The 26,592-nt window shown below is 41.0% G+C and overlaps 1 protein-coding gene across 1 annotated transcript in view; it reads left to right on the forward strand.

Moving 5' to 3' along the window:
- Positions 1-431: 431 nt before the first annotated feature.
- LOC144591176 (uncharacterized) overlaps positions 432-26,592 on the forward strand; it is a gene marked incomplete at its 3' end in the record, with an annotated part of 65,289 nt that continues 39,128 nt past the window's right edge. Inside the window, exons 1-6 of the mRNA XM_078395466.1 lie at positions 432-554; positions 843-911; positions 14,676-14,783; positions 17,488-17,544; positions 20,505-20,573; positions 23,527-23,616. Coding sequence (XP_078251592.1) covers positions 480-554; positions 843-911; positions 14,676-14,783; positions 17,488-17,544; positions 20,505-20,573; positions 23,527-23,616 — 468 coding nt within the window. The remainder of the gene's footprint in view (positions 555-842; positions 912-14,675; positions 14,784-17,487; positions 17,545-20,504; positions 20,574-23,526; positions 23,617-26,592) is intronic.

Below are 26,592 nucleotides of genomic sequence, written 5' to 3' on the forward strand. Positions count from 1 at the left end.
GGGTTGTACTATCCACATATTGTTTCAAGGAACCCTCTTGGATACACATTTCACATTCTGCCCTGTCTAAGCCTTTAGCATTGAACAAGTCCCAGTCAATATTGGGGAAGTTAAAGTCGCCCACTAATATAACCCTGTTGTTTTAGCATCTTTCGGTAATCTGTCTACATATCTGTTCTTCTATCACCCACTTGCTATTGAGGAAACCTATAGTAGAGCAGCTAATTAAAAACAGAAAATTAAGGAATTTATCAGCAAGTAGGCATCACCTTTGGAAGTGAGAATGTGCCTGGTTTAAATCAGTCCGGAATATTTACAATTGTTGCATGTTTTATGTTGCCTGATTGGGAGTGTAGGGAGAGAAAAGGGAGTATTCTTGGAGACATTTTTGAATTTGAACTTAGATTTTTCTAATCTGATTGTGCAGGCGCTCCACCGTAATAGAGAAATTTGAAGCTCTCGAACTGGATGCTGATCAAATGGAGACTGATGCAACTGCTCACAGCGCTTCACGACTAGGAAGAAGTGAAACAAGACAAATCCAACAAAGCGATGTAAGTTGTACAGTGATGCCATTTGTAAATATATAAGTAATCTTCGTATGCATCTTACAATAAATGGAATAATCTTGCTTACAATGAATGAAGGAATATCTTAAATATTTACCGGCAGTTTAAAATACCTGATGATGACATTGAAAACACACAAAGTATGTCAAATTTTCTTTCTCATTAACTTATTTTAAAAGAAAACTGGAGAGCTAATTATCTTTTCTGTTTCATGCCCTGAACAACAATTAAAATTAATCCCTGATGTGTTTCTACATTGCTGGGTTGAATCAGGCTGATACAACAGTGGAGTGGAAGGATAGGGAAAAAAAATTACATTTTCCAAATGTGGGTGAGATGGAGGTATGTTTTTAGCTCTTGCCATCACTCTTGCTCTCTCTCTCTCCCTCCCATACTTTCCTTCCTCTTTCCAATCGCTTCTCTGTTTCTGCCCACCACTCTCTCCGTCTCACTCCCCTTCCATTCTCACGTTCTCCCCACAATTACATGAATATTAAACTAAACAAATAGCTTTGAAGTATTGCAATTAAGATTGTACCTCAAAATTGTGACTTTTTCTCAGTGGATTTTCAAGAGATTAGTGGACAGTGACAACGATTTCCAGAACATAACCTGAAATTATGTCCAGTGAAAGGTGGACATAAGTTCATAAGACAAAGGAGCAGAATTAGGCTATTGAGTCTGCTCTGCAATTCAATCATGGCTGATCTATCTTTCCCTTTCAACCCCATTCTCCTGCTTTAACTCCATAACCTTTTATACTCTTACTAATCAAGAACCTATTGATCTTCACTTCAAAAATGCACACTGACTTGGCCTTCATAGCCGTCTGGCAACGAATTCCACAGATTCACCACTCTCTGGCTGAAGAAATTCCTCCTCATCACCTTTCTAAAGGTATGTCCTTTTATTCTGAGGCTGTGCCATCTGGTACAAGATGCTCCCACTTGTGGAAACATCCCCTGCATCCACTCTATCCAGTCCTTTCATTTTTTCGATACATTTCAATGTGATTCCCCCTCATCCTTCTAAACAATTCTTCAAATCCTTCAAGTACAGGCCCAAACGTTGAGTCAAACACTCATCATACATTAACCCAATCATCCCCGGGATTATTTTCGTAAACATCTCTGGACACCTTCCAACACCAGCACATCCTTCACAGAAGGATGATTACAGATTCAAGTGACCTGATATTGTAGGTCAGATATGTCGGCCCCTTTAGACTGAACACAGATGTTCTGCAAAGCAGTTATCAAATCTGCATTTGGTTTCTTCAATGTGGAGGAGACCACATTGAGTGCAACACACTACTTTGGAAGAAGTGCAAGTGAATCACTGTTTGGTGGGGTTTATTCACAAAATGCTGGAGTAACTCAGCAGGTCAGGCAGCCTCTCAGGAGAGTAGGAATGGGTGACGTTTCAGGTCGAGACCCTTCTTCAGACTGGTGGGGCAATAGGCTGAAAGAATGGGTCTGCAGTGCAATCCTGCTTGTGTATTTTGTGCAGGATATGGACATAAAGTGCAATAATAGTTTGTCACTTACATTGTTTAGTATTTTGTATTATCATACAGGATGGTGTGTACATGGAACAAGCTGCCAGAGGAAGTGGCAGAGGCAGGTGCAATCATGAGATTTAGTTTGGAGATTCGGCCCACCCAGCACATGCCGACCATCAATCACTCATTCAAACTGGTTCTATGTTATTCCATTTTATCATCCACTCCCTATACATTTAGTGGCAATTTCTACAATGGCTACTAAAGACAATTAGACGGCGCATGGATTGGGAGGAATATGGGGAAGTGCTGGCAGGTGGGAGTAGTTTGGTTAGACAGCTTGGTCAGCAGGACTAGTTGAGCCAAGGGGTTGTTTCCGTGCTGGAGAACTCTGTGATTAATGCACACAGCACAAAAGAGGTTCAGTCAGCAAATCTCTGCCAGCTCTATGCAAAAGCAACCCAACAAGCTCAATCCTCTGCCGCCTTTCCATGAACTTTATTTTAACACATCTAGCTACCTTCTGAATGGTGTAATTGAATCCTTCTATATACTACCTAGGTATTGTGACCTTCAGCCCAACTTGCCCATGCTGACCAAGGTGCGCCATCTACACTAGTCCCACCTGCCTGCATTTGCCCCATATCCCTGTAAACCTTTCCTATCCATGTAGCTGTCCAAATATTTTTTAAATGTTGTTATAGTACCTGCATCAACCACCCCTTCTGGCAGTCCATTCCATTTACCCCCAGCCAAGTGTGTGGAAAAAGTTGGTCCTCGGGTTCCAATTAAATCTTTCCCCTCTCACCTTAAAGCTATGACCTCTAGTTATTGATTCCCCCACTCTGTGTAGCTACCCTATCTATCCCTTTCATGATCTTGTACACCTCTATAAGATCACTCCTCATCCACCTGCGCTCTGAGGAAGAAAGTCCTAGTCTGCCTAACCTCTCCCTATAGGTCAGGCAATCAAGTCCTGGCAACATCCTCAAATGTTCTCTGTACTCCTTAGCCACATGTTGAATATAAGTAGAGACGCAAGGAACTACCGATGCTGGAATCTAGTGCAATACTCAAAGTGTTGGAGTAGCTCAGTGGGTCAGGCAGCATTTCTGGAGGACATAAATAGGCAATGTTTTGGGTCTCGACTCAAAGCATCGCCTGTCCATGTCCTCCACAGATGCTGCCTAACCCTCAGAATTACTGCAGCACTTAGTGTTCTATAGTTGAGTGCAAGTTCTTTGGGTTGGTTTGGCAATCACCTTAAATCAAAATACTTTGCTTCTTAACTATTTTGATTCTTTACAAAAGGAACAGTTCGTCGCTATCAGTCCTGACTCGACCCTTCATGATTTTGATTATTTCTATCATATCAACCATCTTTGTTTCAAGAACAAACCAAGCTTCTCCAGTCTATCCATATAAGCAAAGTGTCTCACCTCTAATCTTTTTTGTAAATTTATTTTGCATTACCCTTAGAACTTCTTGCAAGTTAATGGCTTGGTTACAATATCATATCATATCATATATATACAGCCGGAAACAGGCCATTTCGGCCCACCAAGTCCGTGCCGCCCAGCGATCCCCGTACATTAACACTATCCTACACCCACTAGGGACAATTTTTACATTTACCCAGCCAATTAACCTACATACCTGTAAGTCTTTGGAGTGTGGGAGGAAACCGAAGATCTCGGAGAAAACCCACGCAGGTCACGGGGAGAACGTACAAACTCCTTACAGTGCAGCACCCGTAGTCAGGATCGAACCTGAGTCTCCGGCGCTGCATTCGCTGTAAAGCAGCAACTCTACCGCTGCGCTACCGTGCCGCCCTAGAAATAAAACACTGCTTTATCTTAAACATTTGTGTGACAGTATTGCTGTCAATCAACTTAAAGCTCATAAGTTCCAAGTCATTAGCTATAAGTAATATAGTAACTTCATTGCAAGCTATATGCAATGTAGGCAATCATTGTAGAAAACATTATGCTCGTGTTACATAAAACTGCACACGGCAACCCAAATTTGTCACCCCATTGAGTTATTTTTGCTGCTAAAAATGTGTATTTTGTTAAAAATATTTTAAATATATTTTCGTAGAGGAAAGGTTCTTTTAAAAATTATTAGTAGACTTGGTAAGAGTGTCCAAAAGTACATTTTCAATTTCATGCTAACTGAGCCCCAAAAAGTGAATATACTCTACTTTAAGAAGAATAACCTCCCATTGAGAAGCAGAAGGTTATTCTTCTAACGGTAGAGTATATTTGATAGAGTAAAGAGGAAGGAACTATTTCCAATGGCAGGAGATTTAAGGGTGAAGGAAAAAGGAATCAGAGAATCAGAGAATCAGAGATAACCTAAAGAAATGCATCTTAAAAGGATTTTAGAAGCAGATTCATGATTGCCATTTAGTGGCACATTTAATAAATATTGGAAAGGAAAATGTATAGGGCTGTGGGAAAGAACAAATGAAATAAGGTTAATTGGATTGCTCTGACAAAGATAGAGTATAATCATGATATGTTGAATGGCTGTCTCCTGTGCTGCATAATGGATAATTTTATGGTATTTCAGCTTGGTATTAGAAAGTCTTTGTTGTAATTCCACATATCTAAAAATATTTTGGTTGTATGCTCCCTGCAGGCAAAAATAAATAGCTATTAAGGCAATTCATTTGAATTGAGTTATGAAAGATTTTTTTTGCAATAATATTTTGCTGTAAATAATCTTGGCCAATAATTAGATTTTTTAACTGTTAATATCATCTGTAGCTGTATTTGATCAAAAAAACATCACATTTTAGGACATTGCTTCATGCCCTGGGGTTCAATGCATCTGGATTTCATTAACATGCTCTTTATTTCTGCCTGCTGAATTGTATACAAACTCTTAACCCATTGTTGAAATAATGGTAAACGCACAAGAGATTACTTTCTCATCCCTATTCAAATCACTTAAAAGTTCACTTAAAATAGAAGTTCACTTAAAATAGAAATTAAAAGAAAAATATTTATTTCGTGGGAATCATAGGATTGTTATAGTACACAAAAAGGCCGTTCAGCCCATCATGTCCTAATCAACTCAGTACCAGAGCAATTAAGTTTCACCTGTCCTGTTCAAGTCAAGTTTACTGACATATATAAATTAAGGTGAGGTACAGATACAATGAAAATCTTGCTTGTGGTCAGAATCACGGGCACATAACCTCAGACACACACTAAAGCATAAATCATACACAAATTACAAATTCTGCAAAACAGTGAAAAGATGAATACTGCAAAAACAAAAACTCTTCAAAAATAAATTAGAAAACAGGTGCATGGTAGTCCAAGGTCCGTAGTATTGCATTGCTGAGGTAGATTTAGCATTGTGCACGTTGGTTCAAGAATCTGATAGTTATATCATTGTAATTGTTCCATTGGTGTGGGACTTAGTGGTGTGGCAGCTTGGTGGTGTGGGACTTCAGGCTTCTGAACCTCTTGCCCGACAGTAGCAGCTGAGGGCATGATCTGAATGGTGAGGATCCTTGTGGATAGATACTGCTTTCTTGAGGCTTTGCAGCTGTATTTGACCTGTTGTGGCAATAGGCAATTTGAAGTAGATCCAGGTCATTTCTGAGATAGAAGTTGATTTGTGGCTTAACTAAGTTCTCGAAGCACATCTTTTTGGTAGATGCATAGAAACATAGAAAATAGGTGCAGGAGTAGGCCATTCGGCCCTTCGAGCCTGCACCACCATTCAATATGATCATGGCTGATCATCCAATTCAGTATCCTGTACCTGCCTTCCCTCCATACCCCCTGATCCCTTTAGCCACAAGGGCCACATCTAACTCCCTCTTAAATATAGCCAATGAACTGGCCTGCAAGTGCTACCAGACGGTAGTCATTGAGGCAGGTCAATATGCTGCCCACGATCAACAGTACAAAAAATGTCTTGTTCATGCAGTTGGGAGCTTCATACCGCAGATGCGAGAAGTTGAAGATGTCCTTCAATATTCCAACCAGTTGACCCGCAAGGGTCATTAGCCCTGGGCCAGGCATGCTGTCTGAGCTAGGCACATTGCATGGTTTCACCCACTTGAAGGATGTTCTGATGTCAGCCTCTGCCAATTCAATGACAGGACCGTGAGGACCTGTTGGGACTTGTGTAGACGCATCATTGTTCTCCCTTTCATAGCCTTTATTAAATACATCAAGCTCACCTGGAATGATGTGTTGTTGCCACTTGTAGGAGGTGATTGAGTGCAAACCCTGCCACAGCTGTTGAGCATCCATATGTGACTCCAGCTTTGTCTGAAATTGTCTCTTTGCTCTGGTAGTGGCCTAAAGGAAGTTATACCTAGATTTCTTATATTTCTTGTACACCACAAATCTAGCCCTTAGCAGGTTACAGTTTTCCTGGTTCACCCAGGGCTTACAGTTTGGGAAGACTTGGAATATTTTTGTACCTACATGCATGTCCACACATTTCTTTGAAGTTGATGACAACAGTGGTGTGTTTAGGTGAAACCTTGAACATGGCTCAGTCCACTAATTCCAACAAGTCCCATAACTGCTCTTTTGCCTTTCCTGACCAGCACTTCATAATTCTCCTTCTCATGTCACATTTTTCATGTCACACATACGCAAGAAAAAACGCAGCCAGGTGGTCAGATTTTCCAAAGAGCAGGTGATGAAGTGTCCGTCCAGCCTTCCTGATAGTTGTAATTGAGGCAGTGCAGCGTAGGTTCATGAGATTGATCCCTGGGATGGCAAGATGGTCATGAGGAAAGATTGAAAAGACGAGGCTTGTATTCACTGGAGTTTAGAAGGATGAGAGGGGATCTTATAGAGACATATAAAATTAGAAAAGGACTGGACAAGCTAGATGCAGGAAAAATGCTCCCAATGTTGGGGGAGTCCAGAACCAGGGGCCACAGTCATAGAATAAAGGGGAGGCCATTTAAAAGTGAGGTGAGAAGGAACTTTTTCACCCAGAGAGATGTGAATTTGTGGAATTATCTGCTACAGAGGGCAGTGGAGGCCAAATCACTGGATGAATTTAGAGAGAGTTACATAGAGCTCTGGAGGCTAGTGGAATCATATATACATAGAGCTCTGGGGGCTAGTGGAATATTATATACTATCCCTCTCTTAATTGTATCGGGCATATTAACTGCATTCTAAACCCACACTGTTGCTTTCATGATTTATGCACACAATTCTGATTTATTTGTGCCAGCATTCTTCTTAGAACTGTATAATTTATTTTAAAAAAACACATGTTAGTGTAACACAGCAGGTCATGCAGCATCCCTGGAGAACATGGATAGGTGACGTTTTGGGTTGGGACCGTTCTTTGGACTTTACATTGCTTTTCATTCAACTTGCCAGATTGCATCACTTCACATTTTACGGCATTAAAGTTAAAATGGCCATGCCTCTTTATAACAGCTGCAATCTATCACTATCCTCTTAGCACTTCAGAATAATGTCAATGTTTTTGTCACCCACAAATCTGAAATTTGTGACTTGCATTTCCAACAAAATAAAATGCAATAGCCCCAAAACTTATCTAAACAAAATGCCATCATGCACCTTCTTCCAGTTTGAAAAAGAACCATGATCCGGTTTTATCTGTTACGGAGCTAGTTTTGAATCTATGTCACCAAAGTCTATTTTGCACCACATACTTCAACTTGTAAAATGTAACGCAGCACCTTCTGAAAAGCCTCCTGGTCGATCATGTACATTGTGTCATCTTCATTAATATTATCTGTTAACTCATCAAAAAAAGGCTATCAAATTAGTTAAACATGATGATCTTTAAAAAACCATGTTGGCTTGCTTGAATCAATCCATTTCTTCCAGGAGACTATTAATCTTGTCTCCAAATCAATATTTGTAAGAGCTTTTCCATTGATGAAGTGGAACTGACTGCAGTCGCATATCTTGCTCCCTTTTTTTGAACCAGAGAATAACATTTGCGGCACCCCAGTTCCCTGGCGCATTCCATATTTCCAAAAAGCATTGAAAAATTGTGGTCGGTAACCCTGCAATTTCCTCCCTTTTTTCATTAAAAAATCGGGATACATCCCATCTGGTCCTTATTCTTTTATAATCAGCATGGTTCCTTTTGGTACTTAACGCTTGTCATGGACGCAAATAGTTAATCTATTTCTTTCTCTTCTGGATCTGTCTTTATGCATTACAAGCCCACAGACCCACAAAGTGATTTCAGTTATACATCCATCTTAAATATTCCATTTAAGAATATCACTTAATTTTACGCAGTTCCTCCATTTCCATTGCATCCACTCAGATTATAACAGTTTCCACTCAGATGCCTCTGAGATGCCTTCCTTCCTGAACAATGCTTTCCCCTCTACCACAGTTTATTGCATGTCATCTATTTCCTGCACCTCTGTTCTTAACCCTCCCCTCCTAGGCAGATATTGAATAGAACTCTTCAGTCCTCACTTTATATCCCTCCAGCCTCGGCAGTCAATGGATCATCCTTTACAACTTCCATCATCTTCAGCAAGGATCCACTAACAAATTCATCTTCCATTCCCGTTTTGAATTCCGATTTGGGGTTTCCTTCACTGCTCTTTTGTCAGCTCTTTGATCTCTCCCAATTTTTTTTACAAGCATCTGCAGGAATTGCAACACTTGTTCTTCTACTTCTTAACAGTTTCTGTTTCCACAGATGTTGACTGACCTACTGGCTGTTAATAGCAAATACTTGTCTCTATTTCAGAATTTTAGCAACAGCAATTTTTCACACTTGCATGTCACAAGCAGCCCTTTTTTAACATAATCTACCTCTATCATTTTGACAGGCTGGGGACTCTGGATGGGTTTATTTTTTTCATTATCCCTCCTAAGAATGTGTCTCAACTGTACTTGACGTACAGGTATGTAGGTTAATTGACTGGGTAAAATGTAAAAAAAAAAAAAAAGTTGTCCCTAGTGTGTGTAGGATAGTGTTAATAGTGTTAGTGTGCGGGGATCGCTGGGCGGCGCGGACTTGGTGGGCCGAAAAGGCCTGTTTCCGCGCTGTATCTGAAATATGAAATAAATATGAAATACTTGAATCATCTCGTCCTTAAAGATAGCCCTATTACAGTTTTGCTTGTCAACCTCTTGTTACAATTTACTTGGGCCAGATTTTTTTTCTACTTTTTCTCTAATGCTAACCTAAATCTTATAATCACTATCTCAAATGGTCCCCTAACAAAGCTTGGGCATTTGACCCACCCCATTCAGCAGAAACAGCCCTAAATATTTTCCTGAACACATAAGAAAAACTTTTCTCTGACCAAAAAAAGCTCTCAACATTAGGGGAATTGTGTTAGCATGGATCGAAGACTGGTTATCACGTAGCAGGCAGAGAGATGGAATGAATGTCTTTTACTGTCTGGAACACCATTATTAGTGGGATGTAGAAACAAGGAACTGCAGATGCTGGTTTACAAAAAGACACAAAGTGCTAGAGTAACTCAGCAGGTCAGATAGCATCTCTGGAGAACGTGGATAGGTGACATTTCGGGTAAGGATCTGAAACATGTTCTCCAAAGATGCTGCCTGACATGCTGAGTTACTCCAGCACTTAGTGTCGTTATAACTGGTGGGATGTTTCAAAGATCGGTTCTGTCTTCAATTATTCTCTATTTTTATGTCTTGGAGGAGAGGTTGGAGTGCAAGGCATTCAAGTTTCACATAAATTGTTGGGAGGGCATCCTACTGAGGATATTTGGACTGAGTGATAGGATATAGATAGGATAAGTAATTAGTGTAAACTTGGCAAATAGAGTATGATGTGGGAAAGTGTAAGGTAATACACTTTCATTCGAGGAATCGAAAGACTAACTAATTATTTGAAAAGAGATTGCAAATGAATAGAATGCAAGGTGATCTGGTTCTTATTACATGAGTCAGAAAACGTTAGGTGGCAGATAAAGCAAGTAGCTTGGAAGGCAAGTTGTGTAGGAAAGAAAACTGCATATGTTGGTTTAAATCGAAGGTAGATACAAAATGCTGGAGTAACTCAGTGGGTCAGGCAGCATCTCCAGAGAGAAGGAATGGGTGACGTTTCGGGTCGAGACCCTTCTTCAGATTGATGGGCGTTTATTGCAAGGGGGTTGGAATTTAGAAATGGAGAAATATTGTTACAATTGCACAGAATGTTGTTGAGGCTGCACTTGGAATAGTGTTTATAATTTTGGAAGATGTCCAGAAGAGATTTTCTGTGCTAATTCCTAGGAAGAGAGGATTGGTTTATCATGAAAAGTTAAAGAAGATGGATCTGCATAACGTAAAAGAATGTGGGATGATCTTGTTGAAACACAAGATCTAAGGGGGCATGTCAGAGTAAATGCTGAGATATTTCCACTGGTGCAAGACTATTAAACAAGTGAGTCTAGTTACAAGATAAGGTGGAGAACAAATACAGGTCCTTTGAATTTTATCTCTAACTAATAGTGAATCTCCTACCATCCTGTATCCTGCAGGGTTATGGAGGCTAGATTACTTTAACTGTTTGTAAAGCGGAAGTAGATAATTTTTTGTAAGGTCGGGGAATTGAGTGATATGGAAAACTGGCATAGAAAAGCAATTCCCCCTTACTATACCTCTATTTTTCTCCTCCCCATTTTCTTCCACCCTCTCCCTCAGATTCCACATTTCACTCCCTTCCTTATTAGTCAAGTCAAGTCAAGTCAAGTTTATTTGTCACATGCACATACACGATGTGCAGTGAAATGAAAGTGGCAATGCCTGTGGATTGTGCACAAAAAAGAATGACAGTTACAGCATATAAATAAAGTTAATACAGAGAAGACAAAATTTAGTCCCTGGAGTTATAAAAGTTAACAGTCCTGATGGCCTGTGGGAAGAAACTCCGTCTCATCCTCTCCGTTTTCACAGCGTGACAGCGGAGGCGTTTGCCTGACCGTAGCATCTGGAACAGTCCGTTGCTGGGGTGACAGGGGTCCCTCATAATCTTGCTTGCTCTAGATCTGCACCTCCTGATGTATAGATCCTGCAGGGGGGCGAGTGTAGTTCCCATGGTGCGTTCTGCCGAACGCACTACTCTCTGCAGGGCCATCCTGTCCTGGGCAGAGCTGTTCCCAAACTAGACTGTAATGTTGCCGGACAGGATGCTCTCTACTTTGTTTTTTAGTGGTAGAAAAGTAATTGAAGCCTGGGACAAATAATATTGCATGGTGGGCAGGCTTGGGAGGTCAGGTGGCCTATTCCTGTTATTTTCTTCTGTTCTTGTTCTTAAAACCATTGCCATTCCATTGCACTGTGTAATTTATCTGCATGTTTGCTCCTTGATATCTCCCATTTGATAACCTACAGAATACCAGCTGTAAATTTTCATTTTGCCATTTGTTTAGATCTATAGATTCTGCCTAGGCAATATCCTTTCTCTGCAGCACTCTTATATCATCTTTAATTAATACTGCTGTTTCTTCTTTATTTGGTTCCCTTTTCTGAAACTTTTTATTCAAGGATATTTAATGTATAATGCTGGAAATCTGATCCGAGTCTCATAACCACAGCATCGTATTCCCATTATACTTGGTACCTGTGCTTCACCAACCTTAATTATTTACTTTGGAATATTATTTTTAATCTATGTCGATGAAGGTTAATATACACTGCTAGGTTCTCACTTAGGATTTCTGCCCCATGTTCCTAGCCTACCATTTTAATGAGCAGGCCAGATTAGAGCATTGCAAGCAGCAGCATGGGAGCTCAGTTACCTCATCATCATCATCATATATATACAGCCGGAAACAGGCCTTTTCGGCCCTCCAAGTCCGTGCCGCCCAGTGATCCCAGTACATTAACATTATCCTACACCCACTAGGGACAATTAAAAAAAATTTTTTTTTTACATTTACCCAGCCAATTAACCTACATACCTGTACGTCTTTGGAGTGTGGGAGGAAACCGAAGATCTCGGAGAAAACCCACGCAGGTCACGGGGAGAACGTACAAACTCCTTACAGTGCAGCACCCGTAGTCAGGATCGAACCTGAGTCTCCGGCGCTGCATTCGCTGTAAAGCAGCAACTCTACCGCTGCGCTACCGTGCCGCCCTTTCGAGATAACTTCTTGGGTCATATGGTCATAAGTGATAAGAATAGAATTAGTCCATTCGGATCATCAAGTCTACTCCGCCATTCAATCATGGCTGATCTATCTCTCCCTCCTAACCCCATTCTCCTGCCCCATAACCTCGGACACCTGTACTAATCAAGAATCTTTCTACCTCTTCCTTAAAAATATCCACTGACTTGGCCTTCCCAGCCTTCTGTGGCAAAGAATTGCACAGATTCAACACCCTCTGACCAAATAAATTTCTCGTCATCTCCTTCCTAAAAGAACGTCCTATAATTTTGAGGCTATGACCTCTAGTCCTACATTCTCCCACTAGTGGAAATATCTCTCCACATCCACTCTATCTAAGCCTTTCACTATTCTGTATGTTTCAATGTGGTCCCCCTCATTCTTCTAAACTTCAGCGAATACAGGCCCAGTGCCGACATCTTCCATATTCAAGAGTCGTGTGTTTTATTGTCATACGAGATGGAGGTGGACCCATTGGGTCCAAATTCCTCCTGCGGGCCTCCCCTGGGGCAACCCTCCCCAACTGATGATCCTGCGGGCCCGGCAACCCTCTCCAACTGACTAAGCCTGTTGCCGGGAAGAGAGTGCCCCACGGGGTCGTGGGCGGGCGAAGGGGGGGAACAGGGAAGGGGAGAGGGTGCCACTCACGTCGGCCCCTTGCCGCCATTGCTGCAGCCAGAGCGAGCCGTGGACCCAAAGCCTCTCCTGCATTGGTCTAGCAATTTCCCCTCCCCCACTCCTTCTCCCCTCCACTACCCCCCTACCCCCCCTTCCCCCTCCCCTCCACATTACTCCCCCCTCCTCTCCCCCACCCCCACTCCTCCCCCCATTCCCACTCCCCCCAACCCCCACTCCCCCTCCCCTCACCCCTACTCCCCCCCACTCCCCCAGCACCCTCCCCTCCCCACTCCCTCTTCCCCCTCCCACCCCTCACCCCCACCCTCCCCTCCCCCTCCCTTACCGCCACTCCCCCCCTCCACCCCCACTCCCCCCTCCACCCCTCTCCACCCCCACTCCCCCCTCCACCCCCACTCCCCCCTCCACCCCCACTCCCCCCTCCACCCCCACCCCTCCCCTCCCCCCAACCCCACTCCCTCCCCTCATCCCCACTCCCCCATCCCTTTTTGAGGCAGTGACTCCTGTTGATCCCTTCGATGGTAGGAAGGTCAGTATCCATGATAGACTACGCTTTGTTAATCACTTTTTGCAATCTTCTTTGTTCCTGGGTGTTAGAGTTGCTGAACTAGGACGTGATGCAACCAGCCAATATGCTCCCTAGAATACGCTTTCTACATCTGTAGAAGTTCAAGAGAGTATTTGTTGACATACATTAGTTGATTCAATCTTCCAAGGAAGTGGAGATGTTGATGGGCTTTCTTTGACTGCATTAATCATCATAATCATATAATTTATTAGCCAAGCATGTTTTGCAACATATGAGGAATTTGATTTGCCATACTGTCATACCAATAAAGAGCAACAAGACACCCAAATAAAATTTTAACATGAACATACACCACAGAAACTCCCCCAAATTCCTCACTGATGGAAGGCAAAAAAAGTTCACCCTCTTCCCTTTTTTGTTCTCCCGCGGTCGGGGCACTCGAACCTTCCATTGTCGGGGCGATCAAGCTCCCGCATCGGGGGGACCTCAGCTCCCTGCACCGCGCAATTGGACTCCCTAGTCGGTGCTAGTCGAACCTCTTGAGGCCTGGAGCTTCCCAACATCAGTCTCTACCCGAGACTGCGAGCTCCTCAATGTTGAAATCCGCAGGCCGTGGTTGGAGCGTCGATCCCAGGCAAGGGATCGCAGGCTCTGACGGTAAGTCAAAGTCAGTCTGGAGCAAGGCCACCAGCTCCATGATGTTAGGCCACAGAGCGACTGGAGATACGATCCGGAAAAAAAATCGCATCTCCGGCAAGGTAAGAGACTGAAAAAAAGTCCCCCCCCACACACAAAACAAACCAGAGAACATTAACACATACTTTTACACTAAAAATAACAAAAAAGACGAAAAGACAGACAGACCGTTGGCGAGGCTGCCATCGCTTAAAGCGCCACCTGGTGGAATGTACCGGGTCCCTCAAGATGACAGTAAATCTGAAGTGAATATGTGAATTACGTTTTGTAGGATGATGAATATTATCTCACTGTTATATGTTCTGGGCTTTAAAATGTTCAGAACAACTTGCATATCAAATGAAAATCAAAATGCTGGAACTATAAACTGTTAGCAGGTCACTCAGCACTTTTCATATCTGGCCAAAGACAATTCATCAGGATATCAGTTTTGTCTCATAGTCTTTGACCTAAAACATTACATCTGTTTCTCTTTCCAGACGTTGAATGTTTCCAGTGTTTCCTGGTGTTCTTTACTGCATCAAAAATGTCTTATCAAATGTGATAGATTTATTTTTCTAATTATGAAAACGTGTCGATTAAAGCCACATTTCATTTTAATTTGTATTCTTTCCACTATAGGAAATTAAAAAAGCATCTATCAGAGAGCAACGTTTTCGTTCATCTGTTGTCCCACCTCTTCGGCGTGCAAAATCTCTTGACAGACGGACCACTGAATCCATAATGACGGTAAAACTATTAACTTTCTAATATGGCAGTAGTTAGATCTTTTATATTTAAATTGCACTACACTCCAGAAATAACAATTATTTGAGCTAGTTTGAATTTTAAGAAAATTGATTTATGAGAGATTAGTACAGATATGTAATACTGCATTAATATCCATTTTGAATGGTGGAGAAATTTAACATGGTCACCCTTCGCTGAAGAGTGGAAATACAGGTCTTACTATCTTATCCATTAAGCTCCATCAGGAAACGTGTGGAAGTTGTAGGAGAGTGCCATGGTTGTCTTACTTTATGTTTGATTCATTTTAACATTTGTATCCCCTCTGAACTGTTTGGTGTCCATAATTAAAGGCGGGTAATTCATAATTATCTTAACACTTCCTCAGAACTAAATAGAAATGAATGTATGAATTACACATTTAAGCATGATTTCAAAACAAGTATGCTATCACCTAAGATATACTGACTCTTTATCTGTCACCAAGGAGATCAAATATGAAACTGTTGTTGTTCAGGAAGCGTTTCATCAACATTGCATGGCTGTGTAGGAACCTGATTGGGTCACAACAAAAGGGACAAGCAGGTTTTTTTAACCCTTCAAGCCTGCTGCACCATTCAGTGTCACGGCTGATATCTGCATCTCATCCATTTTTGCCTGATTACCTTTTTCTCCCCCACCCACCTTGTGGTCCAAAAATCAACTCTTCTCTTTCAAACTACTGAGTACATATCAACCATCTGAAATGGAGGATTTCTTTGCATTAACACCTCAACCCCTAGTTATAACCACCCCCACAAAATCAAAGCTGTTACCTCACAGAAAGGTTGCCATTTCACCCATCAAGTCTGTGCCATTTTCTAGTAGAACATTCCTATCCGTCCCATTAACCCTGCATTTTATCCATAGCCCTGCAAATTATTCTCTTTCAGTGCCTTTCCAAATCATTTTGATAGATGTTTCCACTGCCATCAAACATAATGAATTCCAGTGTTGTTCCTCGCATCCAACATATATATTTTATCCTAAATTTTAAATCTGTTCTTTGGTTCTTGAGTCAAATGCAATGAAAACAACTTTCTTTTATTTATCCTATCTAAACCGACCATTTTATTGTACAACATTATTAAATCTCCTCACAATCTAGTTGTCTTTGAAATCCCTTGTCCCTAAAGGGGAAATAAGACAAGTAAAGAGACACAATAAGGGATAAAAGTTACACTAATAAGGAATTCCCAAAGGCATGTATTGGCATGTAAGTACTAATCAAGTGATAAGTAAAGTGATGAGGCAAATTATGGATATAGAAGGTCATTTATTTCATTGAGGCAGAAGGTATAACTGGAATATTGACTGACAACTTTGTATGGTCTTTATCAAGAAAGATGCTGCCAAGCTCTTAGTAAATGTATGACATTTGAGGTAATATATGGAGGATGAAAACAATGAGGCATTAGAAAGATACCTGGGCTAGCTGAGATGTTTAATTGCTTGATGAGATGGGAAAAGTTTACAGAAAGGGTTTCCTTCAACAAATCAACCAATTTTTCAACCCTCCCGCGATACAAGGGAAGCAGTGAAAAATAGAAAATGCAACAAACTTTTTCAAAGTGTTTGTTAGAACATGTGGAGCAACTGTAGGCAAATCAGTTGAACCTTAATTGTGGAAACCTTAACAGACACATGGGGAAAATGTAAATATACATATGAAAATGTTCATAAGTGATAGGAGCAGAATTAGGCCCATCAAGTCTGCTCCACCATTCAATTATGGCTATTCCATCTCTCCCTCCTAACTCCATCTCCTGCCTTCTCCCCGTAACCCCTGACACCCATACTAATCAAATGGTTCATTAAGGAGGTCCAGCACAGATTTGTTGTGAAAGCAAATTGTGCATCACTATCCTGATTGAATTTCTTTGATAAGGAATGCAAAAGATTGATGAAGAGGAAGCAGTAGATGCCTTCTACGTGGGGTCTGAGAAGGAATAAGCAAAATAGAGACCCATGTAGTTACAGTAAGAAAATAACTGCAGATGCTGGTACAATTCGAAGGTATTTATTCACAAAATGCTGAAGTAACTCAGCAGGTCAGACTGAAGAAGGGTCTCGACCCGAAAAGTCACCCATTCCTTCTCTCCTGAGATGCTGCCTGGCCTGCTGAGTTACTCCAGCATTTTGTGAATAAATACCCATGTAGTTAAAGAATCAGCAGCAATGTAGCAAGGAAGTAAGCTAAAAAAGAACAGTGAATAATATTAATAGCAAATTATTTCTGAGACATTCCACAGACTGGAATAGACTCTTGAGTGTATTCTGTCAATTCCTATCTGGATTATATGTGCTTCAATGAAATCACCTCTCATTCTTTAAAACTTTAATATATTGGTCCTGGGTGATCGTGTCCGTCAACCACTTTCACGTCTGATCTCCATATTTTCTGTCCAAAGATCTGTTGGGTTCAACTTAAAATATACTCAAATGAAAACAGAAAATACTACAAGCTATTTAAGCAGGAACTTAGGAGCAAAAATAACAACTCCATTTATTTTTTCATAGATGCTTCGTGACTGTATGATTCTACCATTTTCTGTTTTATTTCAGATTTTCAACATCTAGAATTTTTGCTTGTCAATGTACTTGATGTCTGATCATTTGGAGTCTCTGATTTGCTCTGATCTAAATTTTGTATTTTTTTAACTTATAGCCTGATCTTTTGAATTTTAAGAAAGGATGGATGGTAAAGCTTGATGAAATAGGCCAGGTAAGAACAGTTAATAATTTTACAAATTTTTCTCTCGTTGTGCATATTATATTTAATTGTGATTTTTTATTGGTTTGAAGCACCATGTTGCCGATAGCAAAAATACAAACTGTTGGAACAACTCAGTGGGTCAAGCAGTGTCTGTAGCATAATATGAGCAGACAATGTTTTAGATCAGGACTCTTCTTCAGTCTGGAGAAGTGTCCCAATCCAAAAACTGTACGGTGCTGGCTCGAAGGGCCAAATGGCCTCCTCCTGCACCTATTTTCTATGTGTTCATTGCACTCCACGGACACTGTATGACTCGCTGAGCAGGTTTGGGGTGAATGCGTTGGTGTGTTAATTTTAGACTGTTCCTTTCAACTTAGACTTTACTTGTGCAGCTAAATACTCCGTTTTCTTATGAATGATCAAATGAACACAACCAAAATATTTAAATAGAGCTCTTGGCCATTTCCCAGACGATCTTTTCTCCTATTAGTGATCTTCAAAGCTTTAATCAAATTATCCAAACTTTCTTAATTTCTAAACATTCAACTCTAATTTGTGTAAGTTCCCCTTAGAAACATAGAAACATAGAAAATAGGTGCAGGAGGAGGCCATTTGGCCCTTCGAGCCAGCACCGCCATTCATTGTGATCATGGCTGATCATCCACAATCAGTAACCTGTGCCTGCCTTCTCCCAATATCCCTTGATTCCACTAGCCCCGAGAGCTGTATTTAACTCTCTTTTAAATTCATCCAGTGAATTGGCCTCCACTGCCTTCTTTGGCAGAGAATTCCACAAATTCACAACTCTCTGGGAGAAAAAGTTTTTTCTCATTTCAGTTTTAAATGGCCTCCCCTTTATTCTTAGACTGTGGCCTCTGGTTCTGGACTCCCCCAACATTGGGAACATTTTTCCTGCCTCTAGCTTGTCCAATCCTTTTATAATTTTATACAGTTCTATAGGATCCTCTCTCATCCTTCTAAATGCAATAGAATACAAGCCCATTCTTTCAAAAGTACAAGGATTCAGAGATTGTATAGATAATCGTATAGATTTGGGATGATTTTCTTTTAATATTCGGAAATTGAATTATTTTTGCTAATGTAGCTCCAATATTTTTACATCTGAGGTAGCCATCTCTTGCTCCCAGGTCAGATCTAATACAAGTTAGTTAAATTCCGAGTTAAGTACTTTAATTCAGCTGCTGAATGGCAAATGCTTAAAGAATAATTTAATAACTAGCTAAAATGTTTCTGTATTGACGTGTCCCAAAATTTAATAACGTTGTGTACCTTTTTATGGTAATGCATTGTAGTGAAAATGTGATTATGAATGGCTGTTGATACTTGGGTATTCTATATAACAAAACATTGAAATGTGTGTTGTGAACATATCCAGTGGCGTCAAAGCATGTAATGGTGACTTTAGTCGTCATGCAGCAGACACTTGACAGCTACCCTGTGAAGTTGATCGCATAGTTGAGTACAGGAGCAAAGAAGTCCTTCTGCAGTTGTTTAGGGCCCTGGTGAGACCACATCTGGAGCATTGTGTGCAGTTTTGGTCTCCTAATTTGAGGAAGGACATCCTTGCTATTGAGGCAGTGCAGCGTAGGTTCACGAGGTTAATCTCTGGGATGGAGGGACTGTCATATGAGGAAAGATTGGAAAGACTAGGCTTGTATTCACTGGAGTTTAGAAGGATGAGAGGGGATCTTATAGAGATGTATAAAATCATAAAAGGACTAGACAAGCTAGATGCAGGAATTTTTTTTCCCAATGTTGGGGGAGTCCAGAACCAGGGGACACAGTCTAAGAATAAAGGCGAGGCCATTTAAAACTGAGGTGAGAAAAAACTTTTTCACCCAGAGAATTGTGAATTTGTGGAATTCTCTGCCACAGAAGGCAGTGGAGGCAAATTCACTGGATGAATTTAAAAGAGAGTTAGATAGAGCTGTAGGGGCTAGTGGAATCAAGGGTTATGGGGAGAAGGCAGGCACAGGTTACTGATTGTAGATGGTCAGCCATGATCACAATGAATGGCGGTGCTTGCTCGAAGGGCCAAATGGCCTCCTCCAGCACCTATTTTCTATGTTTCAATGCATAGCTAATAATTTTTTGTGGTCTGCATACAGAAAATTAGATCCGAACAGCAGGGGTGTGCATGCATACGCATTTGGAGCATGAGCAGGCCATTTGGCCACAAGCCTGCAACACCATTTAAAATGATGATGGCTTAACTGAAGGTGATCTCAATTCCACATTTCCATCTGCCATGGTACCCTTTCAATCCTTTATCAAGAATTACCTCTGCATTAAAATTATTCAAATATGTTGCTTCCACCACCTATAGAGGGAAAGAGTTCCAAAACTCGCAACTCTGAGGGAAAACATTCCATCTTGCATCTGCCCTAAATGGGGGACCCTTTATTTGTAAACAGTTCTCGATCCTCCCACAAGAGGAAGCACTGTTTCCGTATTCACTCTGTAAAGACCCCTCAGAATCCTAAATGTTTCAATCAAATCCCCCTCATTGTCCTGCACTGCAGTATATTTCAAGTATTGCTTGTCCAATCTTGCCGCATAAGACCCTCTACTTCTGCAATGCCTGTCTTTTTGTTAATTTGGACCATTTGGCTCAATATTACAGATCTTTGGGGCTGCTGAGATTTCAAAGAATTTTTGAAGTTATGCCTTTTAATGTTCAAAATAGTGTACATTTGCTGTGGATCCTCTTGGGCTTTAGCATGACTAGTAATAGGAAAAGAGAAGCCATGTTGCAAGTGGATAGGAAAATATTTATCAAATCTTCATTCCAGTCACAAGGAAATTTTTGACCTCTGCCATCTACAAAGACATAGGCAACTATTGCTTGGGTTTTCCAAAGCCTGCAGTGGACTTCAACTATCCAGCATCCACATTTGGAAATAGATAATCATCTGGATTATTATACATTAGGTTTTTTTGTCTTTCAGTGGAAGAAATACTGGTTTGTACTGACTGACCATAGTCTACGCTACTACAAGGACTCAATTGCTGAGGATGTAAGTACTATGTTTGAAAATTATCCGGAAACCTGATAGCGATAAGAAAACAACCTTGTACTTAATTTGGCAGCTGTTGTGTATAGGATCATGGCATTTTTGTGAAAACCATAAACTAAAAATATTACTTGTAGATCTCTGATACTGGGTATACTTTTTGCCTTTTTCAGCAGGATAAAAGAATTATTTTGGGTCATTTGCATGTTGTACAAATTTTCATTTCCATTGCACTCAAACGTGATAGAGACTCAGCTGATTCAACTATAGACACGAGTTTTATAAATGTGCTTGCACATGTCTCCTTCAGAAAGATATTTTGTATCTTGTTAGCTATTAGAAAAATCTTATCTTTAATAATAATTGACCACCTCGTTTATTATCAATAATTCTATACAAAGCTCCTACATGAGTTTAATATCTTTCAATTCTGGCCTCTCTCCACTGGCTCCCTGTACAGTACAGAATCAACTTCAATTTCCTCCTATTCACATATAAAGCCCTAAATGGACATTCCCCCCCCCCCCCCCCCCTACATCAAAAATCTTCTAACCCACCTCTCTAACTCCAGGTCCCTCAGGTCGGCCGACTTGGGGCTACTCACTATCCCGCGGTCTAGGCTTAAGCTCAGGGGTGACCGCGCTTTTGCGGTTGCAGCTCCTAGACTGTGGAACAGCATCCCTCTCCCCATCAGAACTGCCCCCTCCATCGACTCCTTTAAGTCCAGGCTCAAAACCTATTTCCACTCCCTAGCGTTTGAGGCTCATTGAGGAGGCGCTGTGAACTGTTTTGTATGTGCTGTTATGTTTGCGTGCTACTGTATGTTTCATTCTTTCCTTAGTACCTAATCAGATGTACAGCACTTTGGTCAACGTGGGTTGTTTTTAAATGTGCTATACAAATAAAATTGACTTGACTTGACTTGACTTCAATCAGCCACCTTGGCATTCAAAGTCATCGATCTTGGTTGAGATAGATAGCTAGCACATCAGTATTACAGAAACTGTGGCTACCTTTAATATTTGGGCAAAAATTGGCATCAGATCCATGCTTGACTCCTGCTTGCTCCCTGTGACTAAATGCAGCAACAATGCACTATTTTCAAACTGGAACAATGCAACAATGCATTTTAATGGTGTGGTTCGGTCAACTAATCTGAAGGATCCTGACTTGATGTGTTAAGTTGACTTCTGTACATGGTATTTCAAACTTCTTAAAAATAATGATGTTGTTGCCAAACTTTTAATCGGATTACTGCAAAATTTGGCTCATGGATGTGTTCACTGCACTGACTTGTCCATTTGTCAGACGTCAAGTTTCACATTACTGTTAATTAAATTGGATATCGAAAGCTCAAATTAGTTAACTAAAAGCTCTACAGTCAGGGAGAGTCCAACATAGCGGGGAGACTGTGAAGGCTCAAAGTTCCATCCATGGAACCAAATGCACAAAGCAAAAGCCACCAATGATTTTTCTGTGGCAAAGCTGTCAAAATTGCCCTTCAGCATCTAAAGCACAGAGTGCAATGTTTAGCAAGAGCAGAGCATAAGGAGCCAAAGATTTAACCCAGCTTACCAGCCACATGCTTCATTCTCCTCACATTGTCTTAAGATTACGTTGCTTTCAGAATATATTTTTGCTGTTGAATGAGAGTTATTCTTGCAGTCGTATTTTATATTAAAACAAAAATTTTGACATTCACCTGGATTTTGCTGAATGGTGTTCGCTGCCCACACGCCACATGGATCCATCATTGTCACACATTTGACCTTATTAGCCACGAACAATGTGAACCTGTTTGTTGTCCTACACAGCAATTGAGTCCTGTATGTGAGCCAGAGCAATACATTTGTGCTAGTGATGCCAGTGGCTTGGGGACGACAGCACTTCCCCCTTGAAAACATCAGCTGAGGGCACTTCAAGGCTGTGTGCTCAGTCCCCTGATTTATTCACTCTGACTGAATGATGCCAGAACAACTATCTTGCTCTCAACATCAGTAAAACCAAGGAACTGATTGTTCACTGTAGAATAGGAAGGCAGAGGATCAAGAAACCTGTCTTCAATGGTGGAGAGTCAGCATCATCAAATTCCTGGGTGTGCAAAACTCTGAAGATCTGTCCTGGACACAGTATGTTGCTGAAATCATAAATAAAGCCCATCAAAGCATTTACTTCCTCAGAAGATTGAGGAGATTTGGTATGTCGACGAATGCTGTCTTGATCTTCTACAGGTTCATAGTGTTCAATAGCCTAATGGTTGTTAGAAAGAAGTTGTTCCTGAACCTGAACACTACAGTCTTTGATAGAGGGGAGGTCAGTACCCATGATGGATTGTTCGGTGTTCACTACTTATTGTAATCTCTTTCATTCCTGTGCTTTAGAGAGCATATTGACTGATTGCATCACAGCCTGGTTCAGCAACTCGAATGCTCTCCAGAATGTTGCTAATCTGCTGATCAGCACTTTGTGTTATTTTCTCATTGCCTTGCCACCATTTTCTTAATAGATACATGTATTTTCCCTGCAATTGATATCAAACTAGTGTTCTATAGATCCCTATTCATGCTCTATCTCTTTGCTTAAATAGTTAGGTTATATTCCAATTTGTGAGACCTATTCCAGAACAAAACAGAACCTGCTGGAAACAGTCAGCAGGCTAGGGAGCATTTGTGGAAAGAGAAACTATGTTGATATTTCACGTCTGATACCCTTCCTCAGAACTGGAAAGGAAAGAAAATAAGTTAGTTTTAAGTAACAGGTTTGAGAATCATTCTAACAACTGTTCGAACAAAATTAGGATTTACGTCTGAAGATTATCTGACACAATTGTAATATTTAACTATTGAGGCAAATACATAGGGCTCCTCTATTTGGATATCGTTTTATATGAGAAGGATCTCGGAAAATTGATTTCTAGAACTCTGTTGATAACCAACATTCTCTGTTTATTCCCCAGGCATCAGATCTCGATGGTGAAATTGATTTATCTACTTGCTACAACGTAACTGAATATCAAGTCCAGAGAAATTATGGCTTTCAAATTCACGTACGTTTTGACAAATTTAAATGATACAATACAATACAATATATCTTTATTGTCATTGTACAGGGGTACAACGAGATTGGGAATGCGCCTCCCATACGATGCAATAATTTAATTAATGCTAGTCATTATATTATTTAGATTATGTATTATTTAGATTATATATTGCAGCTTTTAATCTTTTTTCTATGTCTTGCATCAACATTGAGTTTTACAGATGTTAACTTCTCTGCTAAAACTTTGTGTATAATAGAATCATCATAGATCTGAAATTGACTGTTTTGTGGCAAAGATTAGTAATTAGGTCCTCACTTACCTATTGGTAATGATAAAACACAATTCAGTTTGAAATTCATCTTGGCTCAATGAAGGTACTTTTGGTCCAAAGCTGTCAAGTTTTCAGTAACATTGAATGAAGTATTAAAATATTTAAATTAAAAATGAAAGTACTTGAAGTGCTACCAAACAATTATCTGTGTGTTAAATAGCCACTGCAACATTTTTATAGAATGTTACCTCCGCATTTTTATCTAGTGATTCTAATGGGGTGCTGCAAGGCTCGGTGCCGGGATTGCAGCTATTTACAATATACATTAATGATTTAGATGAAGGAATTAAAAGTAGCATTAGCAAATTTGCAGATGACACAAAGCTGGGTGGCAGTATGAACTGTGAAGAGGATGCTATGAGGATGCAGGATGACTTGGACAGGTTGGGTGAGTGGGCAGATGCATGGCAGATGCAGTATAATGTGGAAAAATGGGAGGTTGTCCACTTTGGTAGCAAGAAGGGGAAGGCAGATTATTATCTGAATGGTGTCAGATTAGGGGAAGTACAACAAGACTTGGGTGTCCTAGTACATCAGTCACTGTAAGTAAGCATGCAGTAGAATATGCAGTGAAGAAAGCTAATGGCCTGTTGGCCTTCATAACGAGAGGCGTGGAGTAGAGGAGCAAAGAGGTCCTCCTGCAGTTGTACAGGGCCCTGGTGAGACCACACCTGGAGTATTGCGTGCAGTTTTGGTCTCCTTTGAGGAAGGGCATTCTAGCCATTGAGGGAGTGTAACGTAGGTTCACAAGGTTAATTCCCGGGATGACGGGACTGTCATATGATAAAAGAATGGAGTGAATGGGCTTGTATTCACTGGAATTTAGGATGAGAGGGGATCTTATAGAAACATATAATATTATTAAGTAATTGGACACGCGAGATGCGGGAAACACGTTCCCGGTGTTGGTGCCGGATCTCGATCATTAACAACTCAGGACAACTCTCCCTCAATGTCAGCAAGACGAAGGAGCTAGTTAATGAATTCAGGAAGCATGATAGACTACATGCCCTAATTAGCATCAAAGGTGCCGAAGTGAAAATGATAGCTTCAAGTTCTTGGGCGTGAATATCACCAATAATCTGTCTTGAACCAACCGCATCGAAGCCACAGCCAAAAAAAGGACACCAATGGCTCTACTTCCTCAGGAGACTAAGGAAGTTCGGCATGCTTCCAACGACATTTGCCAACTTTGCAAATGCATCATTGAAAGCATACTATTGGGTTCCATTACAACTTGGTTTAGGAACAGCTGTGCCCAAGACCGCAAGAAATTGCAGAGAGTTATAAGTGTAGCCAACAGACCAGACTTCCCACATTTGACTCCAATGCACTTCACGCTGCTTCAGAAAAGCAGCCAACATAATCAAGGATCTTTTTCACCGTGGTCATTCCCTCTTCTTTCATCTCCCATCGGCAGAAGATACAAAAACTGGAAACCATGTACCACCAGGCTTAGAATCAACTTTCCCTCTGTGATCAGCCGACTGAACAGTCCTTTCATAAACTAGAATGTAATCTCGATCTTCCAACGCACCTCGTTGCAGACATTGGATTTTTTTTTCTAGAACTGTAATGCTACAATGTTGTAAATAATATTCTGCACTCTGGTATTTTTCTCTCCGTACTACCTGTTGTACTTGTGTGTGGCTTGATTGTACTCGTGTATAATATGATCTGATTGAATTGGATAGCATGCAGGCAAAAGCTTTTCATTGTATCTTGGTACAACGTTAATGTATCTTTCACTGTATCACGTCCGCCCTTCCAACAGCCCATGGGCATCCCCATCCTCACCGCTGCAAACGGGAGCCACATTCGGACTTATGGCGTCCGCATGGCCCGACCCTTGGGAGCCGCCACAACATGACAATAATAAGCCAATACCAAATTGAGTATTCCATATCTGGAGATCAAACATTGTCACTCATGTTTTTCATTCTGTGTTAAATAATCTTTGCATAAAGGACACTTCCTGTAAGTGAACACTCACTTTCTTTGTGTACGGTTTTATACAACATAATGAAACAATGCTGCCTCACCTTAAACAGTACTGAACATTATAACTTTCTCAGGCAGAGTATAGAGCAGCGTTTCTCAACCGGGGTTCCCCGAAACACAAGGGTTCCGCTGGAGGTCGCTAGGGGTTCCGCGAGAAATCCCCCCGCGCCTTGAAAGTCTCCTCTAAAATCTGGCACCTAGGCTGGGCAAGGCAGCTAATCTCGACCTCATCGGGACTTCCATGGCTCATCAATGGGTTGAATTTGCAACCTGCGGCCGGGGCTCTGGAACTCCAGCCCAGCTGGAGCCAGTACATCTATCCCCATAGCCGACTTCCTTGGCTGGCTTTGCAGGCCGTTATCTCGCCCGCCCCCCCCCCCCCCCCCAGCAGCTAGGTGGACCGTTCCGGTACCGTTGTACCCCTATCGGAGGCCGTGACTTCCTTAGGTCAGGTAAAATGGATAAACCATTTTTTGATTTTCTGGAAACAAGAGTGCCAGAAAATCAGTGGTGGATCTGTAATGAGTAAATATTAAATTTAAGTGCAAGATTATATAACTAAATTAATTAAGACAAGGTTAAATTAAAAAAGCACAGCAGAAAAGCCAATTGCCAACTATTGGGCTAATCATATGTAAATGCATTTTGGA

This window comes from Rhinoraja longicauda, unplaced genomic scaffold, assembly GCF_053455715.1.
Source record: "Rhinoraja longicauda isolate Sanriku21f unplaced genomic scaffold, sRhiLon1.1 Scf000634, whole genome shotgun sequence".
Lineage (NCBI taxonomy): Eukaryota > Metazoa > Chordata > Chondrichthyes > Rajiformes > Arhynchobatidae > Rhinoraja > Rhinoraja longicauda.